Source organism: Staurois parvus, unplaced genomic scaffold (assembly GCF_062004578.1).
Source record: "Staurois parvus isolate SC_StPar_1 unplaced genomic scaffold, SC_StPar_1.0 ptg000025l, whole genome shotgun sequence".
In the NCBI taxonomy this organism is placed as follows: domain Eukaryota; kingdom Metazoa; phylum Chordata; class Amphibia; order Anura; family Ranidae; genus Staurois; species Staurois parvus.
In genome coordinates this window covers 22983520-23001129 of record NW_028317821.1, presented here as the reverse complement: position 1 = coordinate 23001129, position 17610 = coordinate 22983520, and the positions used below count along the sequence as shown (strand labels likewise).

The following is a 17610-nucleotide window of genomic DNA, read 5'->3' as shown; positions in this document are numbered from 1 at the left end:
CAAAAACAAAGTGAATGTCCACTTTGAAAAGTTCATTTTGGTAAATAAAGTGAATCTGAGCTTATTTTAAATACCGATAAGCACTGCAAATTAAAGAACCTAATTTTTTTTTTTTTTGCTTGCACATGACTGGGTATTCAAGAAGAGCTTAGGTTCACTTTTATTCCTAACATTCACTTTGCTAAGTGAACAATCTCTACTGTTTGAGTAAATTAGCCTCACTGACTACTACCTGAATGACAGGTAATACAGGTCTGCAAAAAAAATTTTTTCAAGAGCTGTTTTGGTTATTCCACATAATCCAATAAAGTACCCAGTGAATTACATTTCATATAATTTAAGAAAGTAGTTAAATTAATTTACACTGTTAATATTTACAATTATGGACTCCAACATTAATGAGTTATATTTTGAGTTTAGTGCTTATTATATTTATTTATAACATAGGAAATATTTTACAAGGTTTCATTGAAAAACAAGATTTTCTGAAAATATTCTGCATGTTGGCTTTATACATTGTTAAATATTACAAAATATAGGGTATCCACTTGAAGTTTTAAGGAACAGTCAAATTTACATAGCCCATGAAATATTGGCCGTGTGTTCTTTGGCTTTCATTCGAAGAACAGCAATACTGGATGACCGCCTTTCAAACTCTGGTTTAGGTTCAAAGGAATGTCCATTTGTAGATCCTGATAATAATGATTCGGTGAAGAAATTGTTAAGTGGCATATGGCTGAACTGATTCTGGTGATTTGTGAAGCTGGCATAAGAAGAATCTGTACGGGAAGAGTGAGAATAAGGGGACATACAGGAAGAAGGCTCTCGAGGCAGCATACAGGATGTGACCACAGATCCTCCAGTTGGATTCCCTGTCCACAAGTTGTTCTGAATCTGTTGAGAAAAATAAATGGAACATATTTAATGGAACTAAACAAATTTATTTATTTATTTATTTCAGGTACTTATATAGCGCCGTCAATTTACGCAGCGCTTTACACATATATATTGAACATTCACATCAGTCCCTAACCCTCAAGGGGCGTACAATCTAAGGTCCCTAACTTACATTCATACATACACATATTAGGGCCAGTTTAGACAGGATCCAATTAACCTACCAGCATGTCTTTGGAGTCAACAAACAAATCCATGAATATGCATCTTTGAATAACGTGATTTGGAATAACATTATAACATCATGTCAAAAGTTTACACCATCATAAAAAGTCATCAGTAGTGTAGAAAACCACAACTTGGCTTGAACATATGATTCAGAATTCTTTTAATGAGATTGCTAAAGGGTGTGGAGTATGCTATGACACACAGTTTACTGTCATCACAATGTCTGTTGTCAATTCAACATTGTCATGTGCAAAGTCTCTGTTATTAAGAGGGATCTGAACCTACCTATAAAACTGCATGTTAAGTTTCAGCAATTTAAATGTTTTAAGGTTACATTTGATAAGGTATTAATAAAGGGAAAAGTCACATTTTAGAGTTCTTCAGGCTGGTGTATTATGATAAAAATGGATATTTGTTTAGTGGTGGTAAAGAGCTATATTTTGTATATTTCTTCTATTGTCTATAAAAGACCTTTGATAAATCAATGAATCAATTAATGTATTTAAGACTGAATAAACTGTATGAAAATATTAATAGTCAAGCAATCTAAAGCTGTAGTCTCACTTTTGTGAACTGCTTCAATTACAATGAAGGGACAATACTGGAGGTTTTCACATGTCATGGAACAACTAAAGAAAGGTAGAAGCTGGTATAATGAAGATTTGCTCTTTCCTTTTTAATCATTCTTTTCATGGACAAAACATGATTAAAAACATTATTAGCAACAAAAATATGTTGCACAGAATGCTGGTACATTGTGTAGTTTTAGAACAGCATATAGCTAAAGGGCACAAATGTTCCTTTTATTTTGCAGGCACTCAGTAGCAAAAAGCAGGTAAGATCTGAAGTAAGGCTGGCTATAGATTGTGCAATTTTCGATGGTTGAAGGAAAGAAAATCGCTTAGTTCCTCCATCAAAACAGTTAGTGTTGATAGAAGAACCCCTCCAGCTGAGCTATTGTATCCTGACTGTGGCAGGTTTCCATCCCATCAGAATACAATGATCGCCTGCAGTGATCATACAAAAAAAACCCTTCAGACTGGTTGTACTGACCTCAATCAATAGATCGACTCCAGTACAACCAGTCTGCCGATAGATGGATCGAAATTTGTCTGGTAACTGCTGAACCAGCTGAATTTCAATCCATCTATGGCTAGCTTTAGTCTGTCTGGAAACTGTGTCATAAAAAACTGTCCCATCAGCCAGGGATAAATACAGCATCGCTTCTATATAAAGCTCATCTGGAAACCTGTGCACGTTTCAGATCTTCCATTCAAACAATCTATCATCCATCAATATGATTCTCCAGAAATCCCAAATGATGCATATATGGAAGTCAGTTTTCGAGTTTCAATATATTCGCATAGCCAAGTTGCTTAGTTGTTATCAATGCTGCCTTGCTGCACTGGGTTCTCCAGTTTGAATTCCAAAAACTATCTGCTTGGAGTTTGCATGTTCTCCCTGTGCTTGCGTGAGTTTCCTTCAGGTGTTCTGCTTTCCTCTCACTCTCCAAAGTTTGCTGATATGTAAATTGGCTCCTGTCTAAATTGACCCTAGAATGGGAGATGTGGACCTTAAATTGCAGGCTTGAGGGCAGGGAATGATGTGAATATATGGTATGTAAAGTGTTGTATAAATTGTTGGCACTTTAGAAATACCTAAAATAAATTTAAACAATTACAGTATTGTTCTCTAGCATTATGTATATTGATGAGTTTCCTCATGTCTGTGTGATTAAGATATCATTAATATTAATAGCTTATTCCACCATTGCTCAAATAAACATAATATGGATTAATGAGCCTACCACTATCGTTTTGCATATTCATTCTAAAATATACATTTGAGAGTATCAAGAAGAGCTGCTAATAATAAAACTGTTGGGTGAATTAAAAAATTGGTAACAACAATGATTTAAATAGTAAAACCACAAACTCGTCCTTCTTTCAACATCAACTTTCTGAAGTATAAGACGAGTTTTGTCTTGTGCAAGTAAAAGGGGAGACGGAGCAATATTTCTGATAGAGCATATAAAAAAAAAGGACAAAGGAGAAATGAAAACAGATGTCCTGGCTGGAAAAGTTTATTTCAAGCAATACTTTGGCACTAGGAGCCAAGTTTTACCAAAAAAGTGCCCAAAGGTATAATGGTATCTTATACTGAACAGTTTATTCAAGAGTTTACAAAGCCAAAAAACTACAGTACTATACTTCAGATCTCAAAGAATTTCAGTTACTATGCCTAGAGATTTGGTAACATTGATCTTATTTTCCATCTAAATCCTACTGAGACATTTAGTTCTTTTTTCACAGAAGAAATCTGTTTGACAAAAATAAACAAAAACATAGGCACAGTCCAAACAAAATACAGTTAAAAGAACATCAAAATTGAAAGGGGAGAGGACTATGTCTATAGCTGTAATGTGCATTAAGTTGTTTACTTAACAGCAAGCACCACTTAGGACTAAAAATTAGGCTTTGGATGTATGAGTTCAGATTTACTATCCTGAAACTAGTATGCAGCCCATGAGTCAGAGGAATTTTTCATCAAGGATGTCTAAGGCTAGCCATATACACTTCAATGTTATGATTTAACCCTCCGCTAATAGTGTGAATGGAGGTATCTTCCTAGCCAGTTACCTTACTCTGACAGCTGCTGACACACCTGGGCATCAGAATACCAGAACAGTGGCTGTATCTGAAATAATTGTTTGGTCAACAATTTTCCACCTGGCTCCCTCCTGATTTTTTTAACTGGATTATGTCGGCCTGGCCATTCACACCTTGAATTTTGGCAGATTCAACAGGAATTTGCTGATATTTGAGCCATGTCAGACTACCATTAGAAAGCTAGATTGCTTTGTAACAATTGCCACATTTCCATTTAAGGTGTGATGCTGCATAAAGGGTCCATGCAGAAGACCATTTCCCCAATCTAGAGGACTTTTCAATGACGTTTCTACATATGTTAATTTTGTTTTATAACATATCAAAAAGATGAAAGCAACATGGTCACATAGACGCTATCTAGTCATTTTAGCAGCACAAAGCCAGGCTTATTAGCTAAGGCTAGCCATACAAGTTTTGATTTTTCTTGTTCAGTTTAGGAGAAATCAATAGAATACCCAAATAATGCCAGTGTGGATGGAAGAATCTTCTTCCTGATTAGCTGCAAGCACTGTTTGGCTGAGAATTTTCTTCCCAGCTCCTTCGATTTTCAGATTGAAGCTTGTTGTGCCAGATGGTGCTGACAAGGCCACCCATGGTTCAAATTTCAGGTGATTTAGATGAAATTTGAGTTAGATATGGCCAGAATTACCCTACCTTGTTTTGAAACTTTAATGGCAGTGAAGGCCTATTAGTAAGCAGTGCTATTCTTTCCATTTATTTTTCTTAGACGAAGTTAGTGGACTTAAAGTGTATGTCCAGTCAAAGCTTTTTTTTTTGTTTTGGATAGAGTGGGCATAGGTTAGGACTCTTGTTAGGTTTTTACTGCTATCTTGTTAGAAAAATTGTTTTGTCATACAGGAAGTGAAGGGAACCCTCCAACAGCAACACAGGCAGAAATAAAACTGTTTTCATTTAGTAGAGCAGAGGAAAACCTTTTTCAGGATAATATTTCTATTGGTGTCCCTGTCGCAGATTTGTACCTCATTTCCTACCTGGCAAAACCATTGTCAGCAGGACAGGAAGTGAGGGTAAATCTCTCTAACAGAGCTCCGTATGGCCGAGGAATTTTAATCCTTCCTCTTCTATTCAAAACTGGAAAATATATTTTTGGCTTGGCATAGACTTTAACTTGACAACTCAGTAGAGAATTTTCCCTTTGAAAAGTGAATACTCACTTTGCTTCATAAATAGGGCTATGCTTTGTTCACTTTAATTATGCAAAAATCCTGTTTTTAGGTTTTGTTTTTCTTCTTGTAAAATGAACATAACGTACCCTATTTACTACATGAACATTCTCTACTTTGTAGTCAGTAATCACCACTGGGTAAAGTCGCCAAAAGAAAGGATCCTTCTACTTGACCAGATCAACATAAATCTGTCAAAGGTCAGGAAATGCGCACATATATTCATACACCTGTACATCTGTAAAGTTGGACATTTAAAGAAAGAATGGACTTTCAAATTGGACTTTGTACCCTTAGGGCTCATTCATATGGACCCCTAAAATGCCCCATTTAGATGCATACAGCATAAAGTTTTGTACACATTTAAAGAGAGCACTATATGAATCAATGGGGTTATACACAGATGCATGCACAAATGAAAATATGAAATGCATTTAGCTGCATACAAAAATGTAGGACACTGTTGCTTCCATAGACACACATATCTGCAGATTTTAAAACATGTGCATGTGTAAAGTCATTAAAAGAATTGTGCACATCTGAATACTTAAGCATGTATTTTACATACAATCTTCTGCTAGCTCAGCCAGCAAGAATCTGCGTTCCATGGACAAAATACGCAAATGCCCATGTGAATGAAGCCTTTACTAATAAATGCCATGATCCTACTACCAGATGTTCAATACCCCAACAGATATCAACTACAGGAGATTTTACCACCTGTATATTGTACTGCTCATGGTGGTTATAAAAGGATTGGTTCTTCAGCGTTAGTGCACTTGTATCAGCAGCTGCCATTTACAGTATGTTCTGATTCAAGAAATTAAAAACTCATATATATAGAATAAATAAATAGATAGATAGATAGATAGATAGATAGATAGATAGATAGATAGATATAGATGTATATATTGATAGATAGATATAAAACATATATGTATATATAGTATACTGTATATACAAATAAAAATGTAAACTGGATATTAAATCTTGTATTAGAATACAATATTTATATTTTTGGTGCACAACAGTTTCACTTAACATGCTACATTTATTTCCAGTTTATTTACCTGTGGGTAGCTGTCACTTCTGGGCAGAACAGAGATATCATAAGTGGCAGCAAAGTGGCTTTTGGCTTGTTGTATCTGACCATAGCGTTCTCTCTTTCTCCACTTAGCTCTGCGGTTTTGGAACCAAACCTGATAAAGATAAACAAAACTTCTCAGACACGTGATAAATGTATTAACCACTAAATTATCCAATCACTCAATGGCAGCAATGACCTTTCCACAGCTACACCATAAGACAACAGGAATGTCTGCAAAAGAATATTTTCAAGACTTTTCAGATTGCTTGTGAGCCTGGCAGCTTTACCCCCCCCCCCTCCCCAGACAACGTTCAGCTGAATGGCGCCTCACACAAATAAAACCATTTTAGATTTCTTGAAAAATAAATAGCTGCAGGCAAATGGATGAAAAATTATGATACTTGGTCTTCTCTGCGTGATAATGTATACAAATTATGATATCAGATTGTATTTTCATTAGGACAATATTTCTTCGGCCTCTTTAGTAGAACAGTCTGTAATTAGTGTGTATGGAAACCGTTGATTTAACAAAGTAGATTCTATTAACTTAACAAACTAAATGTTCACTCAATCATGTGCAGTTAAACATAAAACAATAGAATTGTTGCTAAAACATGATTAAGTATTTAAAGTGAAGACAGGTGCACCAACATTGACTTTGTAAAGTGAACAGCTTCTACTCCTTTAGTAATTCAACATCATTGTCCTTGATCAGCATGATGGCTGATATCCCAACCCTGGCCTTACTACAGGTGATTTACTGCCCTGGAACAAGCCTCCAACTAGTAAAATCCTAAAAGTCCTAATTACTGATTATCTTTAGTGTCCAAATGCAACTCAGCATTCAGAGTTCAGGACTTTACATAGCTTTTTGCTATGGGGTGGAAAATGCAAATAGGCACCTAACGCTGGAAACTATTGAGAAACAGCAGCACGAATGTAAAAAACATCCATATTTCTACATTTCTTCAAAACATTGTGACACTGTGATTTAGTTTCACATATAACAGAACTGATTTAAATCAACAGCTGGAATTATATGATGATTATACAACATAACAATACACAACATCCTGTTTACATCGATCACTTGATGCTTGAAAACCACAACCTCTCAAAGTCAAAACAATGTCAGAGCTTTTTTTAAACGATGCCATCTATAAAAGAAGGAGACTTTTGACCATGGCAAAAAATGTTGATCCAACATGCTGTCTTCTTCATGTATGATCTCTCTCTCTCCTTCCCTACAGTCCTTCCCAATTTTCTACATGAGCAGTTTCCAGACCGCATGTTGTTGAATGGAACTAACATCAGCTTTAGTTTTTGTCCCCTTTAGAGTTATACGTTGACGTGTTCACTTGAAGCATCTACTGTGTCTGCTTAGATTACATTCTACATCACTGCAATGAGTTTTAGCATGCCAAGGGAAATGTTTCTTATTTAAATTATTTTGGAATACATCGTATAAATATATGACCAGTTAGACACTAGTGGGTGATCATTTTTTAATTCAACCACGGCACCACCTGTCTGGTGTTTGTATGTTCTCCCTGTGCCTGCGTGGATTTCCTCCAGGTACACTGGTTTCCTCCCACACTCCAAAGACATGCTGGTAGGTTAATTGGATCCTGTGTAAATTGGCCCTAGCATGTGTATGTATGAATGTGAATTAGGGACCTTAGATTGTATGCCCCTTGAGGGTTAGGGACTAATGTGAATGTGCAATATATATGTAAAGTGCTGCGTAAATTGATGGCGCTATATAAGTACCTATAATAAATAAATAAATAATAATTCCAATAATTTTTTTTTAAGCTTAAAAGAGGTTGCAGGAATGCACAGAAGAGACCAAAAGAAGAAGAAAAAAGTTGCCGCTCAAGTGTTAGAGTTGAAGGTACAGTACTCTGAACAAGTTAACATGCTGGAAGGTGATCATTTTTTAAAGTGATGTTGCAGTGATCTACGATATACACCAATCCAATGGCTGATTTATTACAGGTAATTATACAGCGCCAACGATTTAGCACTTTACATTCCCATCAGCTCCTGCCCTCAGGTAGCATACAGTCTAAGGTCTATATTAACACTGATGCACAAACAGACTTGGGCCAGTTTTGGACAGGAACCAGTTAACCTACCAGCATGTCTTTGTAGTGGGAAAGGAAACCGGAGTACCCGGAGGTAAACCACACAAGCACAGATAAAACATGCAAACTCTGTGGGGGTAGTATCCTGATTGAGATTTCTACCCAGTGCTGCAAAGCAGAAGTGTTAACCACCTAGCCATATTTCACAACATATGATAAAGTCCCACCCTAGCTGAGTAAAACAATTTTCAGGAAGCATAAATTCAGATGCACTTTAAAAGCAGTGATTGTATGATAGAATACAGTGAAAATTAATTGGTAAACAACCCTTTAATCTTAACCAGTAGGGATAAGTACATTTTTATTTTACTTTGAATTATCTATAATCATTTCATCACCAAGTCAAATTTAATATGGATGAATGGATTTTCCTTTGTGCCGAGCATGGTTTACCAAAGTAAGTAGTATTGCATTTTGGTTCTGCACTAATGTACATTTAGAAGAGCTTTAGTTTCAAGAACATTGTGTATATACTGCCTTTAAAATCCATTACTTAAAGGACAGAGTTAACTCTGGCCTAGAAAACAAGATTTTGTTTCAAAGTCAAATGAGCAATCAGGGGTAAATTCTGCAATTATACAGATTTCAACCAAATTTACATTGCTTTATTAAATCAACACAGATTCACTGGGAAGGGGAAAAAAATCACTAAGAAAAAAAACTTCTTTTACTGTCTGGAATGCATTATATATAAAGATAATATTCGTATATTAACCATGAAAACCGTGTCTATGTACTTGTAAACATTTTGTAAATGTAAATTTATGCAGAACATGTTCTTCCTTATGAACAAATAGGGCTACAGTTTCCCTAAAATAACGCAATTTCGAAAAGCAGACTATTTGTGGGATAAGTTCTTTTTACAAACCAGCAATGAATCTATAAGGTCAGCAGTATCAAAGAAAATATATTGATAGCAAATGGAATTTTTATTAACACAATGTGCTGAGTTTTTGCACCTTGCTGTGCTACAGAAACTATGATGGTTTTTAATAATATCTTGGCAGTAAAAGTGACAAGAAACTTGAGAAGTACATTGTATAATACTGCAAGGCAAAAAGTATTTTGAAAATCTTAGATTTATACAGCGGGTTGGGGTGAATGACTAAGCTTATAACTAAAGGCAACAGGTCATTTTTAAAGCTTTCAGTTTGTTTTATTATGGATTGTAAAACTTTTAAAATTTTTAATAAAATGCCTTACTTAAAAAATTAACATTTGTAGTTCATGTATACCTTTAAATCTCAGTATACAATTGGCAGATTGCAGATAAGTAAAGGATGTGTTTCTAAATGACACCCCCAGAACTTTTCCATTTAGCTATGTCTACAGCCCCATGAGCCCTCATTAAATGTGGCTGGGCTCTGAGTAAGGACTCAGCCACACATATTCACTTCAGATCTAGCCTTTGCTGACAGTTGCAGTACATGAATATCTTCTATGAATGTCACCTATAAGTGGTTGAAGAAGAACCTAGATTAATATTACAACACTTTTTAGTCCATTTATATGTTCATTTAAAATGTAATTAAACTGATTTTATTAAATCAGATAAAAACAAATAGAAATGGTGTAAAAAATTTTACTTTCTACAACTGCCTGAAATCTGTAAATTTCCAACACAGCAGAAGTCATATTGGAAGGTTAATCACTGAATTGCAAATACTTGAAAAGTAGATAGTTCAAGCGTATGCATTGTTTGTCTTTTTAACTGTTCTTGTTTCTTTTAACCGCTTGCCCGCCAACCTATAGTAGAAGTACTGCTACAGGGTGGCAGGGCTGCGCAAGATCACGTAGATATATATGTGATTTGCATTTCCGGACAGCCGCTGTTGGCAGCTAGGGATGTCAATCACCTGAGTCCTAGCCGGAGATTCCCCGACGACACCCAGCGATTGTCAGACAAAGTTGATAGGGGATAGACCTGTGTGTAAACAACACAGATCTCTCTCCTGCCAGCAAATACATGCTTCTTTGTATTTCTCTGCACAGCAGAGAAACACAAAGCAGCATGTCTCTCTAGTAAAACACACACAGCACATAACGTAAAACAGCACACAGTACACAGTTAACCCTTTAATCTCCCCAGATGTTAACCCCTTCCTGCCCAGTGTCATTAGTACAGTGGCAGTGCTTTTTATTAGCACTGATCACTGTGTTAATGTCATTGGGATGTCAGTGGCAGTTAGTTCCCCCCAGTGTCAGAATGCCTGCCGCAGTCTGGCTGTAAATGGCTTATCGCCGCCATTACTAGTACAAAAAAATAAAAATTCCAGTATATATCGCCATTTGTAAACACTATAACTTGCACGTAAACCAATTAATTTACGTGTATTGGGATTTTTTTTTAGCAAAGACATGTAGCAGAATACATTTTGGCCCAAATGTATGAAGAAATTTGATTTTTTTAAATGTTTTTACTGAATATGTTTCATAGCAAAAAACAGTAATATTGTTTGGGGTTTTTTTTTTTTAAATTGTTGGTCTTTTTTTGTTTATAGTGCAAAAAATGCAAATAAAATATGGAGAGGTGATCAAATACCATCAAAAGAAAGCTCTATTTGTAGGAAAAAAATGACATAAAGTTATTTTATGTACAATGTTGCATGTCCACGCAATTGTCAGTTAAATTAATGCAGCACCGTATCGCAATAAATGGCCTGGTCAGGAAAGGGGGTAAACCCTCTGGAGGGCAAATGACTCTCAAATGTCATATGTAGCTAAACTCCATATACTCCTTCTATAGTGTTATGTTGTGTAGTAACATTTTCATATTTTTTTCAACGTATTGAAATGCTTTTACCTTTGGCCAAACAATGATTAAGTATGAATATATACTGAGTATATTAATTCACTTTTGTTCCAAGAATATCATTCTACAAGTAACTGTTAATATCCAGTTGTAATCTGCAGGATGTGTACTGAACAGAGGTCATGTGTAAATTATCCAATGCAATTACTGTATGTCCAATGCAAGTTGTGATAAATTGAAAAAAATATTAATTATACAGGATATATATAGCGCCAACAGTTTGCGCTATATAAATTACCTTAACTGGGTTGAAGTAGATGTAGGGGGTTATTTACTAAAACTGAAGAGTGCAAAATTTGGAACAACTCTGCATTGAAACCAATCAGCTTCCAAGTTTTACTGCCAACGCTTAATTAAACAAGTTGGAGTTAGAAGCTGATTGGCTAACATTCACAGCTGCACCAGATTCTGAGTGCTCCAGTTTTAGTAAATCTCCCCCACAGCTTCTCAAAAATGTAATGACATTAGCATGATAATAGTAATATTTTTCCCTTTAGTTACTTGCTCTCTGTGTTTACATACACTGTCAAATTTCCATCCATCTTTTTTCAACTCTATTTGCAATGTTTGACATATTAGCACTATTTTCCTTACAGGCACATGACCGTTTCACATCTTATCCTTACTGGGTGAGCTGAATTATCCGCATTCCTTAAAATTAACCCAATGAATGTAGTCATTTACAAAAGGAATAAACTAACATTCACATCCCTGGTCTGTATTTGAAGGGAGAGATAGAGGAAATTAAGTCACAAACCCACAGGGTATTAAAAATGAATCCTCAGGTTCACTGGAAAATGTTTAGTAAATTACCCCTATAAAAGTTAGAATGTACAAATCTAATATTACATAGGCTATTGAATAGAAGTGGGTTGAAGTTGGAGCATTGTACAATGTGGATAAGAGTGAGCAACACAAAAACAAAATTAGAATTGAAAGTTTTGATATATAAAAATGGTCACTATTTATAGACAATAGGTGACACAATTGCCAGCCTGAACTTGTGCATTCTGAATTAATATATGGATGGATTTATATTTACCAGCCTGTGTTACTGTAGCATTTGTCTTCTGCAACAACGGCCTGTTTATTTTTGAGAAATCCTTAGTCGGTGGTGAATAAGTAGTAAATGTTGACATAAAAAATGAGCAGTGAGAGGTGTCCATACAGAGTCCCACTCAGTACAGAGCAGCAAATTTTAAAACGGGTTATTCTTGTGCCATTCAGCACTTTATAAATACAATGCATATTACTAAGCCCAACATTTATTATTAAAAAAAAAATCTGGAATGGGCTATTGTGTCTATGAATAGTAACGGAAGATTATTGAGTCTTCTGCTAACGTATAATGAATTTTAGGCGATTCTGAGATTCAGCCCTTTGGTGTCTTTCATTTTAAAACCAGGTACCTTTGCAGAAAGCTGCATATTAGTTTACTGAAACTGGAGCATTTCACACTGGTCTGCGAATGGACAATATGGAGAATGATTTACCAAATTAGCCCCAAGTGTTAATTTTGTCTTACATTGTAAAGATACAGATTCTGAAAATATGTTCCTTATCCAATGCCTCCTCTTTATTCAGCCACTCTAGTGCAATGGTGCATTGAATAAACAATGAATAAACATTGAATAAACAAGGGGTAGGACAACTTCTCCATTTCATTTAGTGACATCATTTACACGTTTTTTTTTTGTTATATAAGCCTAAAAAAAGTAAAAATATGTTTATAACACTTGCATCTTTAAGGCAGAGGATGTTAGACAGTTGGAATTAGACTTTATACTGAAGGGGTGTATGTGGCTAAATGGTTAGCACTTCCACCTGGCAGTGCTAGCGTCGTAGGCTCGAATCCCAGCCATGGCACCTCCTGCCTGGAGTTTGTATGTTCTCCCTGTGCCTGCATAGGTTTCCTCTGGGTACTCCAGTTTCCTCCCACCCTCCAAAGACATGCTGGTAGGTGAATTGGTTCCTCTCTAAATTGTCCCTAGTATGTGTATGTATGAATGTAAGTTAGGGACCTTAGATTGTACACCCCTCGAGGGTTAGGGACTGATGTGAATGTACAATATATATGTAAATAAATTGACAGCACTATATAAGTACCTGAAAGAAATAAATGACTGAAATGTAGTTTTTATGGCTTTTCACTCTTATCCCACAACAGTGAACACTTTGCCCCATATGTGTGCTTTACTGGATATAAATGTAAATCGTTCTCATATTTCTAAAAACCTTTGCAGTATTTTATCTTTGCCATTACAAGACAGTAAAGGTAGCATTATGTGTTATTTTAAAAATGAAAATGTTTTATGAGTTTTACTTTCATATAGTTACAGTAGCAACAACTGAGTGTGTCTCCATTAATGTTCTTCCAATTTCTTCTCATTTAGTACAGAATAAGATAGCTACTTGTGTGTAACAGAGTTTCATTCCTTCTGAAATTCAGCAACAACTTTAATTCTGCTATTTTACGCTGAATTCTGAGGAAGTGGGCTCTGCGGTGGCTGGCTGCAGTCACTATGTGGCTATTCAGGTGTCAACCACTGAGGATAGAGGTAGGCAGTCTCATGTGACATACACCCTCCATCAATCGTTCCACAAACCTCCTTAAAATAACACACAACAAATTCTACTACTTTTCAGCACTTTGCAGTTCGCTAAGATTTTTTTTTTCCAAACACACAGATTAGGAGAATGTATTTTTGCACTGTTCCACATAACAACTCAATATCTAAAGTCAAGACATTGACTTATTGAGGCTGAATTACTATGGGAGTTGAGAATGTCCACTACAAAAAGAGTGAAAACTTACTTCAGTTATCCTATCAGGTGTAAATCATACAAATAAGGAGGAAATTAATTTTCACATTGTTCTTTAATAAAGTGGTTCTAAAGGCTGAACAGTTTTTACTTTAATGCATTCCCCCCATCTCGATCAAGAGTTGTGCCCATCTGAAGTGGCTTTCTCTTCTCTGTCTGCTCACAGAACCAGCAGCGGGAATCATTGGCTCCTGCTGCTATCAATCAGATCCTGAGAACAAAAAGCAGGGGTGGGGCAGAGCTGTGATGTGTATGTCAATAGACACACACAGCCAAGCTACGGAGCGAGCCCACAGGTGTGCCACCAAAGGAATCAACTTCCTATGATGGCCCACCAAGAAGAGGAGAAGCCCAGAGACAGGGGCAGGGCAGGGTATCGACCCAAGAAGAGGAAGTTCTGAGCTGCTCTATGCAATACCATGTTTATTATTTTAATTAAAATAATTAAATGTTTTACAAATGCTTTAAAGTTAATTATCTTCCTTTTTTAATTGACATTCTCAATGACTTAAGTAATTCAGACTCAAACCTTATATTAAAGAACACCTTGGAAATAGGGAGGTGTTATTCCAAAAAGAAATGCAATGGTTGACTTACTTAGTGAAAGACTTTTCTGCTTCTGTATATAGGGTCACACTTTTGTGTTGCATAAATGAGTAATAAAATGTTAATTTTGCTAATATCTGCATTGCAATGCAATTCACCTTGAATGGCCCCCCAACTCAAAAGTAAAATTAAAAAAACAAACACACCTATGCTATAGCGTACTGCAATGCACAGATGTGAATCTGTGGGGTTCATTTACTAAAGGCAAGTAGGCTATTCACTTTGCAAAGGAATTATTTTTTTATTATAGGTACTTATATAGCACTGTCAATTTATGCAGTACTTTACATATATATTGTACATTCGCATCAATCCATAACCCTCAAGGGGTGTACAATCTAAGGTCCCTAACTTACATTTATGCATACAAATACTAGGGCCAATTTAGACAGGAGCAAATAACCTACCAGCATGTCTTTGGAGTGTGGGAGGAAACCAGAGTACCCGGAGGAAACCCACGCAGACACAGGGAGAACATGCAAACTCCAGACAGCTGGTGCTGTGGTTGGGATTCAAACCAACAACCCTACTTCTGCCAGACAGAATTGCTAACCATTTAGCCACTGTTTTCCTATAGCTTAATGAATTCACTTTGCAAAGATCACCCAATTATGTGCAAAGGAAATAAAACAGTATTTTTCTGCTTGTACATAACTTGGTGATGGAATTAGCAGAGCTTAAAGTCATTCACTGTACAAAGGGGAAATTCCCTTGTAAAGTGTAAATTCTCCTGCTAAGTGAACAGCCTTTTTGCCTTTTTTATTATTATTATTATACAGGATTTATATAGCGCCAACAGTTTTCTCAGCATTTTACAATATAAGGGGAGACAATACAGCAACAATATAGTTCAATACAAGAGGGTTAGGAGAGCCCTGCTCCTTGGAGCTTACAATCTAAGAGGGAGGGGCTGGAGGTACAAAAGGTAATAATTGTGGGGGATGGAATGATAGGAGGAATAGAAGATTCCAGTATTAACTGAAGGCAGGATAGGCCTTTAATAAATGAACCCATCTGTGTGTTGTGGTGTGCTGCATTGTAATAAATAGTTCAGGTACACTGTTTTGTGTGCTAATGCACATTAGGAGCCCCTTTGAAATAAATATAAGCTGCTATAACCCCATGCACATTAAAGCAATGCAAAAGTGTGAATGGGTTTCAATATACTGTAAAAGAACATGCAACTGCAGTAACACACAGAAACCAATCAGATTTCAGTATAAGCACGTGATCTCAGTTAAGAAATTATAACTGATTGGTTGGTATGATTTAGTGTACATTGTCTTTATATTGTTTTAATTAAAAAAAAGTCTGAATTTGTCATATTCCCCATGCAATTTCTCTGATTCAGTCATATTAGCAGATCGTATCATGTGTTTTGGGCTATAACACAATTTCTAAAGCCTCCTTGACATGGCTCAAGCTGTCATAACCTGCATCACACTAAGTAAATAGGAACCAGATTTCTTACATTTAAAAATCTGTTTTATTAGCATGATGTATTTACTTGTTGCAACTATTAATCTAGAAGCATTGCTGTTTAAAGAGTTTGTAGAAAATAACTCAATTAAGTTCAAAGCCTTAACTGCGAACTCTAATGAAAAATTCTCCCCTTAAGGTATACATTGCACAGTGCGGTAAAGTGTAATTTCATGTGGGCCATTTTCAGCCTCAGCTCTCATAGCTGCACTGCACGATCGTTCCCAGTGGAGAGGAGGCCGCTTAGCAAAATCCTACCTTCAAACAGGTTCATAAACAGATTTACTGCTACCAAGAGACAATAAATATGGCACTGGTGAAATATATGCCTAGGAATAAAAGAAAGGAAAATATCGGCTTGGTAAATGTATTCATCATGTCTGTGGGTGGAAAAAATATTTCCTGCGCTCTCCCCAGGGGACAGCAAGAACATGCTAGCAGAATTTAGTAATGAGACTCTTTCACTGGGGGGAAGAAAAGACCTTGACAATCTCCTTTAAATGGGTGCCAATTACTACACTGATGTGAAGCAGGAAAAGCAACCAGTGAGATAAATTAGCTTCAGGTTTAGTTTCTGTGCATGCAGCAGAGGGTACCATTAAACCTAATGATATAGGGTACGAGACAAAGGCATTTGTGAATGCAACCTAGCCTACTACAGGTACTGGAAGTGGCTTTAATAGAAATGACCAGGCTTTTATAAAAATTGCTACCAAGTGCAAACCGTCTGATTCAAATCTAGTCACTGCTCTAAGATTAAATATCAGAGAACAAAACATATACACTATCTTTGGTTTTACATTCACATGTCTATAGGTTGCTAATGACACTTTTCTTTGATGTCATGTGTCCATGCAACAAAAATCCACTAATGCTTATTCATATCAAAGCACGAAGAGAGAAAATATAGAAAAGAAAAGAATTTGCAAAGTGAGTAAATGCATCAAACAGAATTAAAGGGCCACTATGGCAAAAAAAAAAAAAAAATTCTGATATTCCTATATATATATATATATATATATATATATACATATTTTTATTTTTATTTTTTTTTTGTTTGTTTTTTGTTTTGTTTTTTCTTTTCTTTTTTTTTCCCCACATGCCATTCTTTATATTTTTCTCCACTTTCACATGCAGGCCAGGCTGTTCAGCAAAAGTGGCAGTTACAGGGGTTGGGAATAAAACATGTAACACTATTAAATGAATGGAAATGGAAGTGGAATATGAATTTTTGTATTGTTGTGGAAAAACAAATAAATATTAAATTAAAAAAAAAAACATGTAACACTATCAGGAGCAGCTGGTATTTAGATGGTTTAAAACCTTTTTTCATAAGAAAAAAAAAATTTGCTGTGAATGTTACAAAAAGTTTTAACTGGAGTTAGGATTTAAATTGTTTCTCTCTTATTTGCATTTAAAACTACAAGCCCATCTAAGCCTACCCTGGCCCATATTGTGAAAAATAATTCTCCTACTGGAAAGATAAAAAGGTAATAAATTTATGTTATGAAGGGGCTCAAAAAAAACTGTAAAATTTAATTTTTTTATTGTGCCCATAGTACCACTTGAATGTTTCAACTGAAAACTGCAAACTGAAGATGAGGAGTAATGAGTCACTGCACTATAGACATTTAGTTGTTGCATACATATTTATGCTAGTCATACAGGGCTTAAATTT

The 17610-nt window shown here is 35.7% G+C and overlaps 1 protein-coding gene across 1 annotated transcript in view; it reads right to left on the bottom strand.

Annotated features, from left to right (window-relative positions):
- Positions 1–415: 415 nt before the first annotated feature.
- Positions 416–17610, bottom strand: part of ALX1 (ALX homeobox 1) — a 35494-nt gene continuing 18299 nt past the window's right edge. The window contains exons 3-4 of the mRNA XM_089652740.1: positions 6049–6177; positions 416–894 (exon numbers count right to left, since the gene is read on the bottom strand). Of these exons, the coding sequence (XP_089508866.1) occupies positions 574–894; positions 6049–6177 (450 nt within the window). The 3' untranslated portion in view covers positions 416–573. The remainder of the gene's footprint in view (positions 895–6048; positions 6178–17610) is intronic.